Here is a 15,846-nt window from a genome sequence, read left to right as displayed (position 1 = left end):
TATGTTACTGTGTGTGTAAGTACATAAGTTAGTTTGTGTGTGTTTAAGTATGTTAGTGTCTGTAAACGTGTGACTGTGTGCGTTCGTAGGAGGAGCTTAGAAGTCCTAACGGTACATCTTGCAGAGGGGACCTGGCATTTTTAGTTACACCACTGAGTAGAGAGGTAGCAGGGTGGCAGCTGCAAGCTGCATGGGAGACAGATAAGATAAGAATGCCGCAAGATTTCTGATTGATGGATGTGAACCAAGAGAGAGCAGAGTCACGGAGACCAAGATTGTGAAGAGATTGAATTGTGATCTACAGTGTCAAAAGCAGCAGAAAGGTCCAGTAGGATTAGCATAGAGTAGTGGGCCTTGGATTAAGGAGTGAGTAGGTCATTAGTAACTTTAATAAGGGCGGTCTCAGTAGAATGTCATAAGCGGAATCCAGATTGAAGATTTGGAGTCAAGTAACAAGTTGGGTGTACACACAAGAAGCTTGGAGGTGAGAGGAAGTAGACAGATGGGACGGTTAGTTGGACAGGGAGGGCTTTTACAAATTTGGAGTTATGGTGGCATGCTTTAAGAGAATGGATAGTATCAATGGGACATGTGGTTGGACAAGAAGAAAGAAAAAGACCACAAACCTCATTCTCAGTGTATAGGAGGGGGCAGAGTAAGAGGGAGCATATGGGCAGAAGGGCACGGTACAAATATTTCACATTTCATGGTTTGAATTTTATTGTTAAAGTATGTGGCAAAGTCAGAGGCAGTGGGGTAGTTATGATTGGGCGAAGAAGGGAATTCAAAGAACTGAAGAGGCATTTAGGGTTATGAGAGACATGGGAGATAAAGTAGGTTTCCTTAGCAAGGGTGAGAGTAGAGTAGTAGGAATGTAGCAAAAGGAAGGAAAGATGCTACCTTAATCGCAACAATGGAGCATTGAAATGTGCTGTTTATCCAGATAAAGATGCCACAAGTACAATATGTGGGACAATAACTGACAGGGGAGGTGACTTGCAAATTGTGAATTCTAAGGCATTTAGAAGAAGGGCTGTAGAGCACTAGGAAACACTCCTAACCAGCGATCAGGCTAGAAAACAAGGGGACTGTCCTTCCTAAATAGGGACACTTGAGTGGTATGTTATAGCACAATGGGAAACCTAAGTTCTAAAATGTAAGGAATTTTCTGTAAATGTAAATACATTTTTTGAACTAGGTGCCAAATTTCCAAGAACCACACTGTACTCTATGAGCATTAGCTATGCCACTGCTGCTGAAGAAGTGGGAACTATCACACAGACCCTACTATTGAATTGCATAAACTTCCAGGTAGTGGAGGGGTCCTGCAGGGGGGCGTGTCCTCCCTGAGGTCACATGTCATCGTGCCCCTCCCCTGTGTGAGTTGCGTTAAGACTGGCTCAGACCTTTCGCTTAAGTCCAGATTTTCTTACAAGCTGGCATCTTCTGCTCCTGTGGAAGTCCTAGATCGATCTATTGCATGTATAACCCAGACTCCAGTCACCAGAACAACCTCCAGCAGCTGTCGCAGCCCTTCCTATAGCATGGTATAGCATGTGGATGTATAACACAGCTGTCTCATTCATCTAGCCCCACGGAGCCCCTCTCTGTGACCATGGAGTGCACATGGAGAGCTTCTCAGATATTTCTGCTGTGTCTTCACACTTGGCTGTCTGGGGATTGCCACTCGTACAGCAATCGCTATGCTGGGTAAGATGCTCTTATTACACATGATTACTTCGCAATTCTTTTGTCTGCCGTTACTGTGATTCACATCTTTGTTCTGTATAAGTCTTTGTAAGTCTTTGCTGCTTGTCCTCATTTACACCATGAAACTTCAGTTATAACCACTATATAATCACTATTACTACATTGTCTATAAGTATATTTCTGCTACTTCTAATTCATATATATATATATATACCGGTGTGTGTATATATATATATATATGACTATACATGTGCAGACACATACATAAGGACCTAAATTGAATACAATATATATATATATATATTATAATATATGAATAGTATTTGATCATTAATAGCTTTAATTTGTAATCATAGAAGACAATTTAGAGATGTTTCTATTTAGTTGGGATGCCTTTGTGGCAATCTGTCTTATAGAAATCATATTGCCAAAGGCAACCAGAGTTGACAAGATTCAAAACAAATGTTCTCACAAAAGTTTGTTATTTTATGCTGAAGCAACACAGAAGGCCACCAGTTTTATGCGACTGAGAATTGTGGGAGTTGATGCTTGAGAATAGCTATAACATTCAGCTCATCCTTCCTCTATATTCACACTGCCAGCTGTAAACTTTTGTTGTACTGTCCAGCCATGCTGTTTATTAAGTTAATTTACTATATTCAATCATCCACAGTTAGGAGGTAGTGTTCCTCATGTACCCATCACTTAGATCTTGTTTAGTTACCAACAACACAGATGCTGCTGGGCAGAGGTATGATGTCACAACACTGTTACGTGACATCACAACAACATGTTGTTTTGCAAAGTATAATCATTAAATAAGGCATTACACACACCCAGCTGTTAGCAGGAGGAATGGCATCCACTACAAAGATCTGTCAATACTGGCTCCACAAATCCAGTACTTCTGATTGCTATAGATCTTACTTAACTGATTCCTGTAAGATTAAATGTGATAGATTATTGCCAACTCATTAAAGTAGAAAACCCAAATCAAATACAAATGTCACCCTATAACATGATTATGTTTCTAATCTGAGAGCTCTCTGCGTTTTTTTGCCCTCCAATGTCAGGACAAATGGACAACTTTTCAGGGTCCAGTAGTCTGGGGCTAACTTCTTTACATTCTGCTCTGAATAAATTATATCTGAAGATCCTATTAGCGATCACAGCTAAAATCCCTGCTTGAGTGGAATTTATTGAGACTTTATTGAGAATATCTGTGTTGAAACCTTTTAGAGTAGTATTGGATATTTTCCAGATCATGCTAATGCAAACGTTTTATCGTGCACCTGCCATGAAATATGATGAATTGGCACTTTTTAAAGCAGTAAAGTAAATCTATAGACAGTGCCTTAACTATTTTTCTAGAAAATATTTTGATGAAATTTTATACTGACCTATTTTATGTTTGCATCCTCAGGCAACTCATCAGTCCCAATCACAGAATGTAACACATGCGGCCACTAACTGGTATAAAAAGCAAACCGCAACATATAGATTGCGTTTTACACCTAGATAAGTATCATGTCTGCGGGTGACCAGTCCGCCATACATCATAGTTGTGACTAATAGAAAACACAGCACTAGTGAGCTCTGGTGGCATACTATTTGTTACTTTGTATTTGCTGGCACTGGGGAGGCACATACTTACCAATGATGCTGCTCCAGTGTGCTGAGCCACCTAGACATCCCCAGTCTGGCCCTGGACACCAACATATAATTAAGCCAGAGCCGACAGTGCCTCTGGACCATGGTGGGAACCATTTGGTCCCTTCACGGTTCACAGACCTATAGAGGTCTGTATGTGAATTGTGTTTCTTAAGTAGATCTGTAACGTTTCCAACTTCTACATTGTATAGTTTTGTTTATTTAGTAAACCTGTATAAGAATGGTTATAGATTCAAATAGGCAATGTATAGGCATTAAAAGAAAGCCCACATAACACTTAACACCCTGTTCTCAATGATCTGTATGTTGAATCATCCTCATTAAATTACTCTTCCGGTTTGGTGGAAGATGATTGGTTTAGAAAACCTTTGCAGGGGCTGTGAATAGTATGAATAAGAATACAAAGCATCAACCTAGTTATCCATCTCGAAAACAGTTACACTGATTAAGAAATAGTCAAAAAACCTGACTGTAGGCAGTTTTGTACAAAAAATTTAATGATGGTAAAAGTTACGTGACTCACAGATCTGATATAATAGTTTAGGTATGGAACCCTGTTGCTAATTAAAATATGACATGTTAATTAATAAAGCATGCAAAAAGTCCAGAAGATGAGAGCAACATGCCTCATGAGTAAGATTTTCTTTTTTGGGGTGAACTTTTTAAGAAACTAACATCTTGTTTATCAATGAAGAACTCTCGCATGGAATGCGGTGGCTTTTCTGGCTGGACGGCCAGATCATATGCTTAGCTAAGATCTGATGTTAAGTACAGTGTTCAAAGACCCTGTAGTTCTGATGGAATTAACACGGTGACCTAAATCCTTAATCTAATATATTATGCAGAATGGCATCTTTAAAATATAGATCAAGGTTCTACTGAATCAGCACAAGCTTGGGCTGGTTGAACGCAGATAATATAGAAGGTTTTCTATCGTAAAAAAAATAAATGTGCTATTGTTTATTAGTGGATAGTAGAAGCAAGTTTTACAGATATAGTTTTATATTAAATATTGCAGGACATGAAGCAGAATACATAACCCTGTAAAGAGAACATGTCTCTAAAATCTATTTGGCTACAGTTGGTGGTCGGTTTAAAGAGCATTTTCAGAACTGTAGTCTACCTAAACGTCATAGGAATTAAAGTCTACAACAGCTTGAATAATGAAGGGTTAGTGATTACTGTTGTTGGTCACTGTCACTCAAATGATATATCCATTATCTTATCCATAGGTTCAAATGTGATATGTTTTTGTAACCTCAGGTCCTAAAATTTTATGGGAAGCACCATAATGAAAGCAGAACAAGTTTGCTGTAGATAAGGGACAAAAGCACACTTGCATTATTATTCCTTAATTTCTATAGTATGGTGCACTGTAGGTATCATATGTCCATCTTTATGAGGGACATCCCCTCTTTGGGATCTAAATGACTCTGGCATGAAGCTTGTGCTGTTGGAAGAGGCATCATTTTCTTGGATCCTTGGACAAGCAACATAAAAAGTGCTCATGACATCAAAACAGGTTACATTAGGTCATAAGTCGTGCCCAGAACCTGAAGGGGTAGAGAGCAGACTTGGCCAGTGGAGGGGAGGACAAAGAGACACACGGCTTTGCCTATGAGTGGTTTAAATAAGCCTTAAATGAGGAAGCTGCAAAATGTAAGTTATGGTCCTGCTGCCAAGGTCCTGAAGCCTGGAAGCTCTAGCTAACAATGTCTTCCATACCTTATGTCTCAGTTCATTTAAATAGGTATAGCCCATATTGCAAAGCTCTGCAGAACATACTGGTTTAATGAATTAAAAAATCTAAGTACATTACGTGTTCTGTATTGCTTGACCAATAGAGCAGTATCAGCTGGTAAGAAACCAATGTTGGGCAATAACTGTTTCCATCCGAGGCACATAAATTCCTCCTGTTTTGCAGATAAACAGCTGCCCCAGCAAGCTTTTCCGAAGGTCTCTGTGGGGTTACTTAGGTCATTCTTTGTAAATTACCATGATTTATTACTTACTGGATTTTACTAGGGATATTTTGTACAGCTTGTTACAAGATAAAATGGAACCTCCTGTGTGGCATATCTCTCCAGCTTCCTTAAAAGGGAATCTAAATACATGTCCATCCAATCTGACTGCAATAAAAATAAAACAAAAAATGGCAATAAAAGGCAACATATCATTTTACTCCTTAATTGGTGGTCAGGGCTGATTTTTTCCTGTGGGTGACAGGCCCAATTTTTATGGTTTGGCTATAGTTGGATTTAGGTGACTTTACCTGGGAAAACCTACACAGCATCAAACCTAAATAACAACACCTAGGAACCCTCCGGATCTGGAGTCATTCAAAAAGGGAAATCAACCTTGACATACTGTTAGCAAATTAGTAGTTGTAGGTAGTATCAGATCAACGTAGAATATGAATGAGTCAGCTCCAGACTATGTGACCTTGAGATTTTGCGCCTTCACCCTGAGATTGGAGGAGAACTCCTGGAGAAGGGCCGGAACAGAACCCCACACACACACACGTCAGCAGGACTGCCCACCAATGCCAGTGGACAGTCCTGATCGCGTCCTGCAACGGTAGGCTCTGGGTAGCTGAAGCCCACAAGTTCCCAGGTATGCTTATGTAGCTGACACTCTTAAGGATTAGAGTTATTGCGTTTGTTATATGCATTCTTTGTTGAGAAGATTAGGGCCCTCCCTTTCAGGTAACAGATGTATTTTAATGGGGTAGAAGCACAGACCTCCATTGATTTTACAGCTCCCTGGGTTAATTAGGGCAGGTCAGTAGATCTCCCCAACTAGCATATTATCCCCACTGCCTAAAGAAGCAGGGAAAAGGGGCAGCTACTCAGGACAGTGGAGGAAGATTGAGACTTCCCTATGCAAACTAGGACACTTGGTAAGTCTAGGAATCTGCAGGTGTCAGCCTACTTGTTTAATAAATATTTTTAACGCTAAGATCTAGAAAAGTTTCTGTTAATACATAGATAAGACATGACTAGTTGTTTCTCACTGATAACAAAGAGATTACAATCAATCAACATATGGTAAAATTTAGACATGGGCTAAATTGCACATATATTTGTCATAAGTGCCCACGAGAGATCAAAGCTCATTTGTCTATTTCTGTATTCTGGCTAAATGAGGCCTAATCAACTATATGATCACTTACATGTAGATAAAGTGTCCTAATATTTAGGGGTGACTGTTGCTGTCGCAGTCTCTAACACTAAAGTAAACTAAGTATATTTATTAAATCTACCTAAAGCGTTGTACATTTTTGTTAATGAATATAATTGCATAGTAACATAATAATTTAGGGTAAAAAGAAAATGTCCATCAAAGTTCAACCTTGTTATTTGTCCAGAAGAAGGGGAAAAAGCCCACAATGAAGCAATTTCTAACTACACCATTTCCTGATTCCAAAATGGTGATCTGATTTCTTATTGGATGAACAAGCTATAATTAATCATGCACTTATGAACCGCCTCGTGACCTTAGGACATACTATTACGTCCTATAAAACAGGCCCTAGATGACCGAGGATGTAATAGTACGTCTCCTCCGTCTGCATGAGCTAGCATCCCTAGTTTCCTGCTGGTCGTTCCCTTGTAACAGTGCTCAGTGGAATAATTGAGAACCTGCCGTATGTGTCAGTACTGACCCAGATGGAAACAACATAAAAATTGAAGAGGTTCCCTAAAAGTCTATCCAGACTCTCATGAAATCTCTGATGAGCTCCTCCTGCTGGCTGATCACGGGTGCTCAAATGCCTCTTACCCCCTATTAGAAATATACATTTAAAATAACCCCTTCTTTGACCCCTGCCCAAAGTTAAAAATTAAGTAAAAATAATGTAGTATGTAAGTGAGCATTTTGCTCCCTTATAAAATTAAAATCCTATGCATGTGGGATATTATTCTACTCAAGAGGTTGCCAGACCTGAATTGGGGTATTTTTATCAGTGGCACTTAATTTGTGGATGAAAATCTTAAGTAAAAATGGAGAGATACAGGTAATCATAGAGCAGTTTGTATTGTCTCCTTATATTGTCTTTTTAGCAGGGCCTTTCTCACCTTTTGCTTCTGTAAGTCCAAATTGTTGTGTGATGCTCTGCTGTGACCTGTTTACCTATAATACAATGCTGTAGAATGTGACGGCATTATATAAATATTAGTAATGTCATATCCTCTCTAAGAGGTACTTTTTCTAGCATGAAGAAATGCTACTTTTCTACCCCCTCTCTCCCCCTTAGTTATGTTGTAGCCATCAAATTTATGCTTTGGACCGGCAAAAATGTAATTGTCAGCACATTTTTCAGTATTTACGCAATAAATGCCTACATAAAAAGGTCATACTTTTATACATGTTAGGCATCTTTTTATTGCTTTCTCAAAGAACAGGAACTTTAAAAAAAATTGTAGAATTTATTAACCATATATAATAAACTGCACACAATTTTACACATTAAAATGGTGTAAATATATTCTTGAAAATCAAATATTAATAATAAAGTAAATTATAAACCTTGTTTCAAAAACAGTCCCATTGCCAAATGTGTCCAAAAAAACATCTTCCCGGTGCCAACCTTGTCCCATAAAAACAGCTTCCCAGTGCCAACCTTGTCCCCTAGCAGCTTCCCAGTGCCAACCTTGTCCCAAAAAAAGTTTCCCATTGCCAACCTTGTCCCCAAACAGCTTCCCAGTACTAACTTTACCTCAAAAAACAGCTTCTCATTGCCAACCCTGTTACCATAACAGCTTCTCAGTGCCAACCTTGCCCCCAAAAAGAGCTTCTCATTGCCAGCCTCGTCCCTTAACAGCGTCCTAGTACTAACTTTGTTACAAAAACAGCTTTCTATTGCCAACATTGCCCCTAAAAATATAGATTCCCATTGTTAACATTATCCCAAAGATCAGCTTCCGATTGCCAACCTTGTTAAAAAAAAACAGCTTCCCAGTGCCAACCTTGTCCACTAATAGCTTCCCAGTGCCAACCTTGACCCAACAAACAGCTTCCTAGTGCCAACCTTGTCCCAAACATAGCTTCCCAGTGCCAACCTTGTCCTAAAAAATAGCTTCTCGGTGCCAACCTTGTCCCAAAAAACAGCTTCCCATTGCCACCCTTGTCTCCTAACAGCTTCCCAGTACTAGCTTTACCCCAAAACAGCTTCTCATTGCCAACCCTGTTACCATAACAGCTTCTTAGTGCCAACCTTGTCCCAAACCACAGCGTCCCGTTGCCAACCTTGTCCCTTAACAGTGTCCTAGTACTAACTTTGTTACAAAAATAGCTTCCCAATGCCAACCTTGTCCCAAAAAACAGCTTCCCATTGCCAAGCTTGTCCCCTAACAGCTTCCCAGTACTAACTTTAACCCAAAAAAAATGATTCTCATTGACAACCCTGTCCCCAAAACAGCTTCTCAGTGACAACTTAGTCCCAAAAAGAGCTTTCCGTTGCCACAGATTCTGCAGCGCTGTTACAATCAGAAGAACAATTTCACATACAAAAACACATACAATAACAAACTGGTACAAAGGAGAGGAGGGCCCTGCTCTTGCGAGTTTAAAATCTAGTCGGTGGTTGAGGGGGAAGTGAGACAATAGGAGAGGACTGTTTGGATGGGGATGAGTTGATCTGGTTGCGATGATGTGTTGTAGCCGCTTTCTGCAGTGGTACCTGGGATGTCGTTTCCCTCCCGTTTAACTCCAGTGTAACTCTGAAATAGCCACTTACGATGAGGGCACAGCGGCTACATTTCCAAGCAAAGGAAATGTACTAACTTTGTTACAAAAACAGCTTCCTATTACCAAGATTGCCCCTAAAAATCAGCTTCCCATTGCCAACCTTGTCCTAAAGATCAGCTTCCCATTAATTACCTTGTTAAAAAAAAAACAGCTTCCCAGTACTAACTTTGTCACAAAACATCTCCCCATTGCCAACATTGTCCAAAAAACATGTTCCCATTGCCAACATTTCCCCCAAAAAAACAGCTTCCCATTGCTAATCTTGTCCTAAAAAACAGCTTCCCATTGCCAACCTTGTCTAAACCCCAGTTTGCCAGCTTGTTTGGCTGAAGACTTCAGGAGACTGAGCCTCGCTGTGGACTCACCTATATTGGAGTACTTTGGCGTAGTGGTGGGCTAAGCCCAAATGGCCATATAATGTGACTAAATCTCCAATTTTGTTATCTTGTTTTTAAACTATAGTTTTGAGAGTTTGCAACCTGTTTGATGTGTGCTGAGATGTTTGGACTGTGAACAGAAATATGGATGTCATGATACTGTAACTAAATTGTCTAAATTATGTTATAATAAGCTAATGTATATAGTATAGATAAAATGGAAATATGGCTGTTGAGTTGGTTGCATGTGAATGTATGTTTTCTCAAAATGCTTGCTGTGATGTCATGGCTTACATGTAGCATATCCTTATTTATCAATGCTGTCATCACGCCAGTAAAAGCTGCACACTGATATCACAAGGGCTTTGCATTGTATTTTTCTTTTTTTATAAATTCTAGTTATTTATAGGTTTTCATAGGCCAAGGGATATTACAAAACATAGGTACAAAACGTAATAGCCCAAAGCAAACTTAAGGCACAATACAAAGCTGAATATAGAGATTATCCCTTACAAAAGAGTAGGCTCCATTGTAAAGATAGGTACGAGAAACCAATATCATCATGAAACATGTTGAGATTTGTTTCTGAACAATGGAAGACCAGAGAAAGAAAGAAAGAAAGAAAGAAAAAAAGAAAGAAAGAAAGAAAGAAAGAAAAAAGTGGGGAAGAAACAGGGCAGACCAGGAGGAGGGAAAATAAGTACCCAACAATAGACCTTACAGAGAAAAGGCCAACCATGGGGACCAGACTTTCTTGACTGCTCAGAGGAAAGGGATGTCTGGCTTGTTCCACACTCCGTCCCGGGCTGTCCGAGTCGCCAGTGCCATCCTAGCAATGAGGGTGTTTTCCGGCTTTGTAATTATAACTATTGGTTTAGATAGTAACATTGTTGAAGGAGATAGTGGCAGCAGCCTTATAGAGTGCGCAAGATAAAATAATTCACCCTGGATCGGAAGGTTTGTACTTTGGGACAGGGCCACCAGACTTGGTAGTAGGAACCAGGAGAACCGCTGCCGTTTCAACAGGTTGGCGATGTGGACATCCCCATATGATATAACTTTTGTAAGCCTGCTCCTTATGGGAGATGCAGGAGACCTTTGTAGTCTCCCAAATCCTCCCCATCTAATGTTTCTCCAATCTTGTTTTCCCACTTCTTGGTGTATTTAAGGGCAACGTTATCTTTACTGACTAGGAGAAAGATAAATCTGTGAGATTAGTCCGCTAGTGTACTGTGCCAGGGAGCATCGGCTCTCTAACCACGTGAGGGGTCCGCAAGCAGCAGCCTTGATCTCAGAGGAGGACAGAAAGGCACATAGTTGTAAAAGTCTGGGGTATCGAAAGAGTATGGCTTTAGTTCATTACATTTCAGAGTAAACCTGAGTAAACCTGGATACATAAGCCTCTCTTTTAGTTTGGGGAATGGTGTGGCAGTTACACGCTTTCCAATATCCTTTAATAGATATGAAAAGAACTGGACAACCATCTGTTTTGATCATTTCTGCTACTCGCTTCCAATCAAACATTATTAAACTTGCTCGTATGAAATAGTAAGCTCTTTATGTAAATAGCATGTAGTATTTACTATGTGTACTGTGTTTAATTTACTAAACTCTATAAATGATATTTCATGATTCCTGCAAACATTTACAGGACCATTCTACGCCACATAAAAAGAAGCGACCCCTTAGGGAAGAAAATGCTCAGAAACTCATTTTTATGTCTATGGTAAATCCTGACAGCGGTTGTTAAACTAAAGCAGATGTGATTATTATTTTTCACTCCCAATGTCTCAATTTACAGATTGTGATCTCTGCATCAGGAATCAGTAGCTCAACGTGTTTTACACAAATCTTGCTTCGGGCTCTTATTAATCCTTTAATCTACAGGTGTCAAGGGACGTTTTTGTAGTTGTTCTATAGATAGGATTACATGCCAAGCAAAACCTATTTTTATTTACACTCAGGACAAGGTAAAGAGTTTATAGATAAGGCAACCGTGCATCTGATCACATGATATAGTGGTAGAAACACACAAAAAGCTTAAATTTCCCCTATTATTTACCTATAAATTCTAAACTAAATTGTAAAAGTAACCCATTAGTAATGCATCCAATAGATGTGGCTATACATACCGTTATCAGGCCCTAAGCCCTGCTCCCACTTGGGGGGTCTCCTACCTGCTTGTGGCCACGATGGTGGCGCACGCTCACGGGGTAGGTTCCATCACTGGCCTCGCATTCCACCAGCAAAGGTTTGTTTGCCTCCTGATTGGTGGTTCAGCACTGATGCCTCTATTGGATGGTCGGCCTCTAGACTGCCCCGGCTACCACCTACCCCAAGACCTCAGCTTGTCTGACCTTAGTGAACCTGCGATCCCTGCCCTGACCACTGGACCCTCCGATTACATGTGTGCTCATCCCCTGGCTGTCTGTTGGTCATGCCTCACACTCCCAGTCGTGCTCCTGACATCCATGTGGGTGAAAACAGGGTAGACATACATCAAAAGGTGTTAAATTCTACAATGATGCTAAAAATATACGTCTACGAGTGAAAAATATACATGTCTACGAGTGACATGTCTCTGCTGCACTCGCTTTTGAAGGTGGAGGGTGATGGAAGTTCTACTCCACACAAGCTCATTGGTCCATTTTTTAAGTAAAGAAAAAATTATTTTTATGTCATCCTCTATTTTTATATGTCTTTTTAATGAGGGAAGGAGGGTTTGGATGGTGGGAGTGCATCTGAGGTGTCAGAGTACCTGATCCCGTCTGTGCTGATTCATGTAACGCATTTCTTTATTCTGTATCTTTTTATGCTATGAGTGCACATCAATTTCTTTTGGCAATAAATGGAATAAACGTGATTTGTATGGACAGGTAGCTAAATTTCAATAATTTCCATGCCTTGACTGTCATTCTTCCATAGTAGGTTTATACTTCCATCGACTGAAAGGCCTTTCCTACTAGTGTTGACAGGGATGGAATGTTTGAAGTTCCATTTGAAAATTGTTGCATCAGTGCAAACATGTTGGGTTTATTGTGTTTGACAGAATTGTAGCCTGGAGTAATAAATACAGTTGAAAGATTTTTTTTGTTCCTTTCTTCTGCTAACCTTGGGTGATCTAGATGATATCACCAAGATTGTTTCCGTAAGCTGTGACATTTACATGTATATCAACAGTGCCATAGAGAGTTTTGGGGCCAGTGTTAAGTTTAAACCTGCTGGATTGTACATTTATACAAATCCTTATCCATTGATTTTATATATACCGGTACATCATTTGCAACGCCTCCAAGTTGAACTTATAAGAAACAGTGTTGCCTGTTCTGGGTTGAACTTGTCTAATTTCTTTATGTTATAGATGGACGCTTATATATGTTCATTCATAACAGTGCCAGGCTGGTGATGACGACCAAGGGCTGCGTATGCATGGTCAATCGCTACGTTTGAATGCTAATGTAACATGTGGCCAGGTATATCCAGACAATGGTCACATAATGCAGCACCTGATCTGCCGCTGGAGAAGAGTCTAGGTGCTCTTGGCCAGCGAAATGTGCCAGATGGCCAGTCCGGGCCTGATTCATAATATAAAACCAACTTACAGCCTCTTTTATTGATTGCTTGAGATTTTAGATCAAATATGCCTTTGTTGACTTTGTCCAGGAGGAAAGGTAATGGAAGAAATGGCAAGTAAACAATAAACCAAAAATTGGCGCACAGGCTTTCCATTAGGAACAATCTATACTGGCCGTAACTTTACATAAAGAAACTCAACACAGAGCCTGGATAAAGATATCCATTAGTAATTTGTTGGCAGAACCAACCCAATTATTCCAGGTACCCCTCACTAGTTCTATTTGGCACGAAATGATCACTTTAATTTTAAATTGAGGGTACAATTTGCTTTTAGCTCACTCTGTCTTCCCATTATTGGAAGATTGATTTGCACAAATAGCAGAATTATAAACAGAGTTTTGCTGTTCTGCATTACGTGATTCTCACCTCCCTGCCTTTTAACTTTCCATTCCTGTCTTTGTGATCAAACAAATCACTGATCTAAAAATAATGATATGCAACTGTGGAATAATGCTCCTTTTACATTTATTTCTCTTGATTTATTTTATCACGATTCATTGAAATGGAAAGTGTAATTTAAGATTTTGAGTGCCAGGCGATTTTTTCTTAATCCTAGATTCCAATTTAAAACATAGTTTCCATCCTTCATATTGTTAGAGAATGGAATAATGTGTATTCGAATAAATAACAAAGTGTCTTTTTTAAGCCTCTCTGAGTTATTTTGGTTAACCATCCTTCAGATAGTTAACTGACGGTAGCGCAGATTAGCACTTCTATTGTAAAAGTCAGATGGTTTTCACTGAAATTATATTTTTTGGCCAGCAAGACAGATCTCGATAAACCTTTGGCTTCTACATGCAATGAATAAACCCTAAGCTATGCAGTATTTCCACTTGGTGCAGATTTAATTCGCAAATACAATTGACATCTACCAAGGAGCTGACATCCAAGGCTTATGATTCCATAGTATAACCACATGAAAAGTAATTGGTTTCAGACACAAAATGAGACTGGTGACAGGCCAGCGTTCCGTCCATGTGCTTACTAGCTGTATGAAAAATCAGCTAAAGATACCAGTATTTAAGATGCAAAAACAATAGCAAAGTAACATCTACATGGTTACATAGAAACAAAAAGTGACCACAATATTCCACTAGTTGGGGGAGTAATGATTGCCCAGCATTCCTTTGAACTTTCTGGCTCTGGCTCCCTGGAGCTCACCCTTGGGGGATGCGGGTAGGTGGTCCCGTTGACTTCGGTGCATGGCCCGCCGATGTTGTGAAGAGCCTCATTGATGTCAGTGAGCTGTCCTGCTAATGTAAGTAAGATGTCCCACAGACACTGCAAGCAATCTAGCTAATGTCAGTGTGGGACACACAGAATTGTTGGAGGGGAAGTGGGTGGGAGTGGGGCATGCTGCAATGCTACTCCCACCAATCAGAGATTTCCTGCAGTGACCCAGAAAAGTGGTTATTCACCTGGAGTCTCCAGGCAAAACCAGAGAGTTCCCAGGTTTGTTGCCACAATGGCATTAGCAAAATGAACATTAAATCCATATTTAAATATGCGCTGGTACTCCTCTACTACTACATGCCGCTCGTTATTTGCTTAAGGGTGCTGTTCTCCTTAGACAAAACCTTAATTGCTCTCTTGTGTTAAGTACAAAACCTTCGCAGACCTGACGTTTTTTTTATTGCACCGAAGATTTAATCACATAAAAACAACAGAAGTGATTTTTAGAAGCATTCTTATTTTCTAGAGCAGTACATGCTTTTTGCGTCACAGAGTATCTCTCAAATTATTTTATTATTCTGTGTTTTAGCTTTGGTTTGGCCAAACTTTGCTTGAAATAAATATATCTAATAAAACTTGTATCCAATACATAGCTATTGCGGTATGTCTTCTGTTAATAATATATAATTTAGGACCCTGCATTGATTTCCAATGGTAAATTGTGGTATAAAAATGGTATTCATAATGATATATGGCTCAACTCTTACTCAATCACCCCATAGATTCTAGACTAACAAAAGAAGGGCTTCTCCTTCAATACCAGATGTGCTAATGTTATTGCCCCCTTCATTTACAGTAATTGTCTTCAGATTCATAGTTTTTCTACAGACTTGGAATGTCAATAACAGTGAGAAGGAAATGTTGTTTACTTTGGGAATTCCCACAACCCTGAGCCCTTTAATCTTATATTCAGTATCTCAAAAAGAAGCGGTGAGAGAACATAACATGTAGGGTAATTAGAAAAATGTAAAAAAAAAAACATCTGCCAAGTAAAAATCACCTTCTGATGAGAACAGACATATAATTGGAGAAAGCTGCCTCGCATTGTAACATTAGAGTTCATATATAGACTCACAGAATTAGTAATTCAGTATGAAGGGGAAAGATAAGTCGCCTCTAAAGGTTCTTTGGTATCTGCCTGGGAACGACGAACCAGAGCAGGAACTCGTCAAGGTCCAGAGACAAGTGAAAGACGTGCCCAGGTTCAGTACAGGCAGTGCAATTTCAGAGATCAGATTGTTGTTGAAGTTAAGTCAGGGTTCAGTAGACATGACAGGCAACAAATGAAATAGTGTGAAGTAAAGTGCACCCAGACCAGTGTCAGAGGGTTTCGGTGTGCTGAAGTTCTACTAGAGATTGCTGCAAACCACCTCCCTCGATTTTATATCAAAAAGTTTAGTTCACTTTTCACATTTTTGTAGCCAGGTTAATGCCTGGCTTAATGCCTGATGGGCCACTAGCTGATATCACT

General features: G+C 39.7%; 1 protein-coding gene across 1 annotated transcript in view; it reads left to right on the top strand.

Moving 5' to 3' along the window:
* The first annotated feature begins 1,410 nt into the window (after positions 1 to 1,410).
* Positions 1,411 to 15,846, top strand: part of CPA6 (carboxypeptidase A6) — a 42,327-nt gene continuing 27,891 nt past the window's right edge. Inside the window, exon 1 of the mRNA XM_053468321.1 lies at positions 1,411 to 1,710. Within this exon, the coding sequence (XP_053324296.1) occupies positions 1,616 to 1,710 (95 nt within the window). The 5' untranslated portion in view covers positions 1,411 to 1,615. The remainder of the gene's footprint in view (positions 1,711 to 15,846) is intronic.

This window comes from Spea bombifrons, chromosome 5, assembly GCF_027358695.1.
Source record: "Spea bombifrons isolate aSpeBom1 chromosome 5, aSpeBom1.2.pri, whole genome shotgun sequence".
Classification (NCBI taxonomy): Eukaryota; Metazoa; Chordata; class Amphibia; order Anura; family Pelobatidae; genus Spea; species Spea bombifrons.
The sequence above is the reverse complement of the archived record's forward strand: the minus strand, read 5'-3'. Positions and strand labels throughout refer to the sequence as shown.